This window comes from Kryptolebias marmoratus, linkage group LG19 (assembly GCF_001649575.2).
Source record: "Kryptolebias marmoratus isolate JLee-2015 linkage group LG19, ASM164957v2, whole genome shotgun sequence".
Lineage (NCBI taxonomy): Eukaryota > Metazoa > Chordata > Actinopteri > Cyprinodontiformes > Rivulidae > Kryptolebias > Kryptolebias marmoratus.
Genome location: NC_051448.1, coordinates 12925357 through 12935125, shown reverse-complemented (window position 1 = coordinate 12935125; position 9769 = coordinate 12925357). Strand labels below are relative to the sequence as shown.

General features: G+C 41.4%; 1 protein-coding gene across 1 annotated transcript; it reads left to right on the top strand.

Annotated features, from left to right (window-relative positions):
- The first annotated feature begins 174 nt into the window (after positions 1-174).
- LOC108242440 (dihydroxyacetone phosphate acyltransferase) lies at positions 175-5652 on the top strand. The gene is made up of 10 exons (XM_025008368.2): positions 175-1186; positions 1304-1434; positions 1613-1854; positions 2366-2623; positions 2705-2784; positions 3482-3622; positions 3963-4062; positions 4161-4254; positions 4362-4423; positions 4570-5652. Exons 1-10 carry the CDS (start codon positions 1172-1174, stop codon positions 4620-4622), a joined length of 1176 nt encoding a protein of 391 aa, XP_024864136.1. The 5' UTR covers positions 175-1171; the 3' UTR covers positions 4623-5652.
- Positions 5653-9769: the final 4117 nt, after the last annotated feature.

The window sequence follows — 9769 nt, the reverse complement described above, 5'->3', positions numbered from 1 at the left end:
ATGACGGACGGTTACATAGTGCAGGCGGGGCCTGTCACTTGTCGTCATCACGTCATTTGCCTAAAGGCGTGATTAAAGGTGTCTTCAGCCAGGACACGCNGGGAGCGTGATATCCCATAGTACATATGTTGTACCGAGTGAATCGACTGAAAGGGAACAGATATTTATAGACTTTCATGTCCTGTCACTTTGTTTGCAAATGATCAAAAACGTAACTGGTTCATTATTGAGGAAAAAAGACATGATTACCAACTGGTCCACCTCAAATAAAAGAGCTTCAGCTTCGTGGCTCAGGTTTTGATACGTCAGTAATATTAGCTACCTAGCATGAAGATTTAGCCTCGGTCAGATGACCCGATGAGTTTTGAGCTAAACAATGATAACGTCTAAAGGAAAGCACCAAAAGCAGTGTGTTTTTAAATGACAGGGTTTGTTCTACTTCCAGCTGAGGTTAACCACATTAGACACAAACACGGGGTGATTACTTTAACTCTTTTGCAGCGTGTACTTCTGCTCCAACTGTGAAATGACTTCACAGAAGACTAAACATGTGAACTAACCTAGTCTAGCATCTGCTGGTACAGCATTTTTTTTTTTCTCACAACGATCCACACAGAGTTAAACTCTGTGCCTCCTGAACTCTATGTACTGAGAAGTGAAATCCTGCCTCGTTGGATCGTTGAAAATATGTCGAAACAACATCAAAACTCTCTCGCCGTAATGCAGCGAGTGACCGTTCTTATAATATTGGACAATTTTTTTTTAGGATTTTCTGATGTTAATATACATAAAAAGTGAAAAAAATTAACTCAGGGTTGTTGTATTTGCAGATTTGAGACCATCTATATCTAGAGGTTTGTGGAGTTGTAGTACTGGCTCTAATAATGACGAATAAATGTCCTCTGTAGATGGCAAAAGGAGTTAATTTAGTAGTATGCAGTGAGTGGGAGGTATTCAGGTTTACAAATGTCCTCCACAGAGGACAAACTTGAACTACTAGTCAGGAGGCTATCCTCCTGTTAGAACACACTCACCTTTAAACTCTTTCTTCATTTGGTGTGAACGTCATAGTGTTTTTTTAATGCTGATAACAGTTTGTGTGTCAGCAGAAACAAACAAAAATTACAGTAGGTGTCAACATGACCTCACTCTGTCATGATGGCCTGCACATATGCTGACTCAGAGGGTAAGAATTAATACTAAGCAGATGTAGTGTGGCTGTAAACAATAACATTCTGAGCCTATTAGAGTTATTCTGAGGAGTCATTGGTAAATATTCATAGTCTCCTTTTTTTCTCTGCAGGGTTTGCTGAAGGCCAGCAGAGTTCTGCAGGAGAGTTACGGCAGCATGCACGTGAACTTTGGCCGTCCCTTGTCTGTTCGGCAGCTGTGTGAGGGCAAGATAAATCGCTGCTATTACAACCTCACACCCAGGTAGGGAAAAACACTTACCTGGAAAACCCCCCAAAAATGTTTTTTGCATCTTTCACTCTAAGTAATTTGCATTACTATGAACAAATCTGTGTCTTCTCTGGGATGATTTGATGCATTTTGATCCGATTTTCTGGAAGAAGATTTAAGCCTCTCCTCTCCTCTTCATATCTTTTCTCAGGGATCTTCCTCAGAAGCCCAGTCCAGAGGCTCAGGCCTGCGTGAGCTGGCTGGCTCATCTGATGGTCCGGCTCCAGGAGGACGGCTCTCTGATCAGGCCCTGGTCCTTGATGTCCTGCCTGTTGCTCCAGGTTCCCGCCTCAGTTTTAGCAGAGGAGGGTCTGCCGTGGCAGCAGCTCACAGACAAAACCCTCTGGCTCAGGAAGCTGGCGCTGGACTTTGGAGCTCACCTAAACTGGCCTGGTGGGTTTGTAAATGCACAGATTTTAGATATAAGCTGCCAATATTGATATTTAAAAAAAAAAAAAATCACCCTCTAGATTAGGATTCAAATTGAGAATAATACAGTGTCAAGGTACTGTACTTCTTGCTCCTGTTGCAGTGAGATTTTGCGGCTTATTTTAATTTGAGCAGTAGGTGGCGCTTGTCTGTAAGTTTTACCAGTGAAGCAGGTCAGGTAAGGCAGAACAGTTTTCGTCCCTCCAGTCAGCGTCACACCTTTAGGGCAGTAAGGCTGCTTTGATCTGCTTTGAGGTAGATCAGACAGATTAGATGAACGTGAGTTGGCACAAGCACTCATGTTCACTCAGGACATGTTCAGTGGATTAATACACTTTAAGTAACTTACCTTGAGAGCCCCCATCCCACTGAATGGTCTCACTTCACAAGCCTCCTAGGTGCACACATTCAGGCACATAAACCTGTGTTTCCCTCCTGAACATAAATAATGTGCCGATAATTCCTTCTTCTGCAGAGCACATTTCTGATTTAGATGTGATGTCGTCCACCGTGGCGCTCCATCGCACCGTCGTTCATCGTAAAGCGGGCCGTGTCTACCTGGTTCGGGAGGGAGAACCAGAGCGGAGACGTCCAGTCAGCCCCGAGGAGGGCCTGATGAGGACGGCGACGGCCGCTCTGATGCTGGCCTCCTATCGCAATCAGTGCCTGCACGTTTTTACCCGTCCGGCCATGCTCGCTGCGGCCGTGAGCGTCACAAGAAGCACGCAGAGAGGTGAGGGTCAGTCACAGCGTAAGGTTTCATAAAGCGACACGTGAACTCGAGCTCACCAAGATCCATTTTTCCTTTTCACAGACGAGCTCCTCGCCTACTTCTGCTTCCTACAGGATGTTTTCTCAAATGAATTTGTTTTCATCCCTGGCAGATGTTCTCAGGTAAACAGGCTCATCAGCCCTCAGCTCAGTTCAGCATTATTCTCTGAATTAAATATCACTTTTAACTCCTCCCTTCTCATAGTGGCCATCGAATCAAATAGCTTCTCCGAGTTCAAAAACTCTGCGTTTAAAGTTGTAGATTCAAAGTTCAGGGTGTAAAAAAGTTAAAACTGTACATAAGAATGGGAAAGAAAGCATTTTTATATTTCAGAGATAGCTTTGTGGTGGGTTTATTGCACGACTATCTCTTAGATTCACCAGAATGAACTTAAAAAAACACTTAAAAACAAGATTGATTCACACACTGACTCCAAAAGTGAATCAGTTGTAGATGTACGTCCAATTCTTACTTCCTGAACGTTTCATTACAGTCAGTACAGCGGTTCATAAGACTTTTTGGCGACAGACAGACAAACAAAGACACATTTAATCACTTGATCGCTCGCTGCTTTGAAAGACTTTTAAGTAACCTGCAGCGTCTGTGTGATGCTGTCATGTTAAAATTAACTTCTTTCTTTTTAAGAGTATTCTACAGACAGATCAAAAGGGAATTTAACCAGGTTTTTTTTAATGAGGTGTAACTGATAAAAGAGGCTGTTCTGTTGAGTTATTACAAGTTCACACAACTTATATTGTTGCTAATATTTGCATATTATTTATAATATGTAATAACTGTGTTTATCTTCCTATAAATTAGGACTTTGAGGAGGCATGTTCTCTTTTGAAGAAATGTGGAGCGGTCCATGTCAGTCAGCATGACGTGACGTTTTCTGAATCAGGGCTGGAGGTGTTATCGTTCCTGCAGGAGCTGCTGAAACCCTTCATAGACTCTTATCTGGTACGCTATCTGTATCTTTCATTACAATAACGCCGCGCTCTAAGGTGAAATTTATGGTGTTCTGCAAAGGAATGATAGTCAGACAAGAACAGATGGCAGCAGGGACAGAGTGACGCTTCTGGACACTATGACAGGATTATAGGTGACATGTTGAATGAGATCTATGACTGAAGGGCAGAGCACTAAAATACCATACTCACCTAAAAGTACAGTTTGTGTTTTATTTATTGTTGGCAGAATTGTTTATTTTTAATACTTGATACATTGTGGTAAAAGCTCAATGTTCAGCTCCAGAAAGATGCAGAGGAAGAGATTTAATCTGTTTGTTTTTTGTGTCCAGCTGATGTTCAGGTATCTCTGTGAAGAGGCAGATCACATTTTCATAGAGAAACAGTTCCTACAAGCTGTTCGAACCTGGGCTACAAGTCTCATCCTGTCCGGTAAAACCAGAGAAGAATAATGACCTCTGACCTTTAGGATCATTAGCAAATGTCCTCTAATAACCCGTATGGTTGTGTCTTTTTTTGGTTCTGTTCAGGTGAACTTCACACCTACGAGGCCCTCTCCTCAAACATTCAGAAAAACGTTTTGTCGGCTCTTCAGAGACTGGGGGCTGTGATGAGGATGAAGACGTGAGTAACAAGATCAGCTCCTGAAGAGCTGCTTTGTTTGAAATATATCTTGTTACGTTGGTGAGAAACTATTGATTGTGATTTGGTTTTGTGTTGTCTGATCTCAGATCTGAGAACAATGAATACAAAGTGAACAAAGCAGCTGTGAGGAGAGCTGCAGACACGCTCCGTAAGTCACACAACTTTATTTGATTTCTTTCCTCTCGCCTCGCGTTGAAGTTGACGATTTTAACCTCCTTACCGTGTTGATGAAACAGTTCTCGCTTGTTTTTACCACGCCAGTAAAGGACAGCCTGATGGCTTTTTGTCTTGTAGTTGGAAAAATGCGTCCGCAGAGTCTTCAGGCCGCACCCGATGCCAGACTGTAGTCTCAGCAGGAGCAGGTCCATCCGTGGCGTCGCCTCGTGGTTTTCTTTATGATGTCAGCCATTTTCTGCTGCAACTAAGATCAGTTAAAAGCAACAACAACAACTTCGAGACGGAGACCCGAAAGTGTCAGTTTTAAAATCTGAATCTGTTCTTTAACAGCAAAGATCAAAACAAGAGTCTCTAAAGAAAAAAATAATGTTGTTAAGAAAAAGAAAATAAAGGTGGAAACAAAGAAGAATAAGATAGGAAAAAGGAGGTATGTATAAATAACTATAGGAAGAATAAATAAATAAAAATGTGGATTGAATTTGTAAACAGTAGTTTAATAATCAACAGAAATAATAGAGAAAAATTAAAATAGGAAAAGAGCAAAATATCAAAATGACCTACCTGACCATGTTTTAGTGATTAAAACAATTATAAAGATAGAAAATATCAAAATACGTTCTTTACATTTTCATCAAATTCCTACCATATGTTTGGTTATATGTTAAAAAATATGAAGAAAATGTTTTCACATTTTGTAAAACCTTGAAACATGTTATAGTTGCATCAGTTTAGAAATGTTTCTTCGGATTCTCCCATTTCTCAAAGCTGAGGAACTGAAGCAAATTCTTTTTTAAAAAGTTAATAATTTTCCTGAAAATATGTTTCAAGAAAATAATTTAGAAAATAATATATTTTCTTGAAATTAAAAAATTAAACCAAATGCTAAGAGTTTTTTTTAATAAAAGTGAAAACAAATGAAAATTTGAAATTTTCTTTTTATCTTCATGTTTAGATGTTTTTACAGTTAATTTCTTAGACTTATATTTCCACATGTCTGATTTTGTTCTTTTGTAGATTTTTGTCTTTTACAACCTGGAGAATTATTATTTGTAATTATTATTTCTAATAAGGTTAATTATGTTGATGTGATTTAACCTGTTTTAATAGATTGATTGTTGTAAATGCACTTTAAAATAAATTGAATTTTGACACTAAACTGTAAGCTAGCTGTATATGTATAGTAGCTGTTAATTGTGGGAGTAAAAATGAAGCGCTTTGAGGTATTAAAACATCAGATTTCATTTGTTTGAGACATTTATTTGAATTTATTTACATTTGAATAAATTCACAACAGATGTAACAAAACGCACCATGGATTGTTTTCCTCTTTCCACATTTAACTTTCTTTGATTTCTGTCAGCAGTGATTGAAAACCAGAGGTCAAAGTTCAGCTTCCTGTCAGATCAAACCAGTCGTCTGCACCTTGAACCAGTCCGAAGGCCTCTCATGTGCCAGTTAAGTGGTAAATATCGCGTTAGCTGGGCGGAGCTTATCTGTACACAGGCGGCACGTCAACCTTGATGCGCAGCGCGCTGACGGGGTCCTGACAGAACACCGAGATGTACTCCAGAACTTTGCAATTCATCTTCTTCTCGCTCTCCTTGGCTCTGGTCCGCTCCCTGTCCCACCTCTCCTTCTCGCCATTCATCTGGGAGAACAGGTTGATCTGGATGGTGCGGAGGGTCGCGGCCAGGATGTAGAACCCCCCCTGCAGCATGTGGCAGAAGGCGGCGCCCAAGCTGAGCGCCGCGCCCATCAGGTTGGGCACCGTCTCGCACACCACGCACACGCCCTCCAGGAAGTGCAGCGTGCCCTTCTTGGCCAGCGGCGGGCCCTGGTGGACGTAGCCGTGGGGCGGTGGGCTCTGCTGGGCATGGGTGAGCAGGAGCCTGGCGCAGTCGGCGAAGTGCGTGGCGGCCCTGCGCAGCGGGAGCAGGGCCAGGTACAGGTGGCAAGTAGCTTTGGTCAGAGCATGGAAGAGCAGCCGCAGCTCAAGCACGGCGTTACCTGGAGATAAGACCGTATAACCGGGTCAGGTGGAGACTAATTTAACACGGTGACTAATGTCACAAACCATTACAAACAGCGTCTGCCACTGGATTAAAGTCTGCTCTGCAGCTTTGTGTGCGGCGGCCCGCAAATCTCACTGCACCGACACAACGCTACAAAGTCCCACACTTACTGGAGAGGAAGATAGAAATGTGAATTACAGTTTGAACTTTTTGCAAAAATTATGAGACATTTGTCACAAGGCTTTTCACAAAATTAGACGACACTGCTGTAGATTTATACTCATAAATATATGAGCTATTGGATGATATGCATGTGTTATTATTATTATTATCATCAAGGGTTTCTTGGTCAGTCCATCTTTTGAGAAATGTTGGCCCTTGCAACAAACTGAAGTCAGTCTTTGGCCATTTCTTCTAATTAAAATAAACCAAATGCAGTCAACCTAAAAGAGCCAAGAAGAAGAAAAAAAAAAAGAGGTTTCCTAAATCTTTACCCGCTGTTTTGTCTTACCGTCTATAAAACAGAATATCCAGAGCAAGGCAATACTCGCAGCCAACAAAGTCCACCAATCCATGTAGCCTCGCCCTCTGTCCCGTCCCGTCCCTTCCTGTCCTGTCCTGGACCCTTCAACAAAAAGAAAGAGAGCAGTAAAAAGACGAGCTGTGACCTGGCCAAGTCCTGCCCCACCTGCCTTTGAACACTTAATACCCAAACATCACGTACTCTCTTTCTGAGAGCGTGTCCGAGCGGACACCTTAAGAGCACATCAACTGTCAGCAGCGCATTAAGTCCCGCGGCTCCGCGGCAAGTCATAGCTGACTGCAATCCGCTCCCACAATTACTTTATCCTTTGTGTAGCCAAGCACATGGAACCTATGCTTTAAATCAAGTCTTCTGTGGATCTGTTTTTAGACACAAAATGTCCTCATATTGGGTAAACTTTGGCCTCTTTGAGCTCTTCTTTTGGACCGGGTGCCCATAAGTCTGTGTTTATATTTGCAGAGTTCTTGTCAGGTTTTCAGATATACCCAAGCGAGCAGCTCGGCCACAAACAAACGCAGAAACCAGCAGGTGACGGGAAGTGAATTTATTTACAGTGCCAAGGAATATTTACAGGGGGAACCGGAGCCAGGACCTGAGGAGCGGAGAATGAGGTGAGTATGGGATCGGAGAAGAGAGGAACAGCAGGTATGGCACAGGTAATGTTCCGTGTGAATAGTTCTTACTGAACAGGTATGAATCCAGAACACAGAAGAGATGACGAGATTGATCCTTGTCCAGCGATGGTCCGGTGAAGGTTCCAGAGATTGAGGTCCAGGTGAGGTGAATACTTTTCCAAGTGTAGGTAAGGTGATGATTCTTAAGATGACTGACCAGTCTTGAAATCCAGGAAACAGTGGTGGCAGGAACAGGTAGGTTCAGTTGAGCAGATGAGTACTTAATTAGGCGGCAGGCAGTAGAAGGCAGGCCAGACTGGTTCCAGAGGGATGGGTAATCCTGAACACAGGTTTGCAGAAACAAAGACAGACTAAGATCACGACAGGGAGTACACAAAAAACACAGCTAAGTCTCTCACAGGCTCTGCACTTTACCGAATGGTAAACAATGCTCCAGCGCTGGTCTGGTTCACACTGCAGCCTTAAATACTTCTCCAACTCTGATCAGCCTGATCCGTCACAGGTGTGAGAGGAGTGATGATGAGGTGTCAGTCACCTGCTCAGGAGACGCCCACCAGGAAGCACTCACACACACAAAACCGCCAATCACCACAGTTTAAAGCAAATAGTATATTTTGTTTGTTTGTTTGTTTTTGTGTAAGTGACCATAAAAACATGATAGTTAACACTTTGTGATTTTGACTTCTGTAATTTAATTTAACACAAAACTGAATTTTTAAACTACTGCACTGCTCTTTTGAGTTTTCATTTGGTGCTAGTAGATTGGTGTATTTAGGTTTTGTTTGTTTGTTTGTTTTAGATTTGAGATAATCAAAGGGTTAGGATTCAAGGACTTTCGTTTGGGTTACTCCATACTGTTTTTCTCATTACATAATGGACTAAAGCAAAGAGAACAGCTTATAACCTCAAAGTGACAACAAAGATGTGCAGGTATGAAAAACCTAGTTTCTACAATACTTAAAAGGCCGAAAGACGTGGGGAAAAAGAACTGATTTAGATTACATCTTTCAGATTACACGTTACAACTGACACAAAAAACTGTATCATAATATCAAATGTTGTCAAATAAAAAAAACAAAAAACAAATACAGACTTTGCCAGACCAAACAAGAGAAATTACACAGTTCAGCTGTTGCACACATCACCAGCTAACAAACTCATCATACTTATTTTTCTTTTACCATATAACTTTGTCATTAAAAAAAGAAAAAAGAAATGTCACATTTAAACCTTAAAATACTGCATCAGGTTAAATTATTGTTCATATCAAAGGTTTTATTCTCATACTAACCTCTAGACATAAAGGCAGGATGTCTGAAGGTGAATTTAGGAACACATCTGTAAAATACTCTGACATCTTCATGTCTTTTTCCTTCTTCTATAAACCTGACTTTTTTTGTTAAGAAATGTGTAAACTTCGTACAAGCTGAATTACACATATTTAACCCTGCATTTTATATGTTTTCATTCATTTCAGTGACAACCAATAATTTTTCACAGATCTCACGTCAAAACATTGCTCTTTGGTATTGTTATGGAGATTAATTACAGAACAGAGTTGATGCTGAGGCTTTACTTTAATCGCAGATTTAAACAGCAAGAAGAAGCATTTAAATAAGCAGGAACGTTGAGGATCCTGGCACCGAGCAGCTTTGCACACACACTTAACTTTTGTTCAGTGTGGGATGTTGTAAACAGGAAAAAAAACTGTTTGAACTCAGAAATTTTTATTTTTAACCCTCTTGAAGCCCTTGAAAGAAAGATGAGTAGATGTAGAGAAGCTGACATCAGCGTTCCTGTTTCGGGTCAGCCATGAGCTAGACGCCGCTAACTCCGCGGAGCGCAAATATCCAACATCCAACTTAAACTAACTTCACTGTGGTCGCAAACCAGTTTCCTACCCAGCTGCACAAGAGTGGGGGGATGCTGTTTTGCACATCTTGCAGTGTAATCATGGAACATAGACACATCGACAAACACTTTGTGTCTGTAAAACGTGAGGAGAGCTGCAGACGAGGGACAATCCAGAAATGGTCATGAATGTCAGTTTAGAAGCTATCAAAGTTCTCAAATAAAGCACCTTTTGATAATGTCAATGTTTGTTGGTAATTATCTGACAAAACTAG

Excerpts from the sequence above, each read along its gene's own strand:
- LOC108242440 (XM_025008368.2), top strand. Across the intron at positions 4,255-4,361 it reads GCTGTGATGAGGATGAAGAC|ATCTGAGAACAATGAATACA; the intron begins GTGAGTAACAAG and ends GTCTGATCTCAG. Across the intron at positions 4,424-4,569 it reads GAGAGCTGCAGACACGCTCC|TTGGAAAAATGCGTCCGCAG; the intron begins GTAAGTCACACA and ends TTTGTCTTGTAG.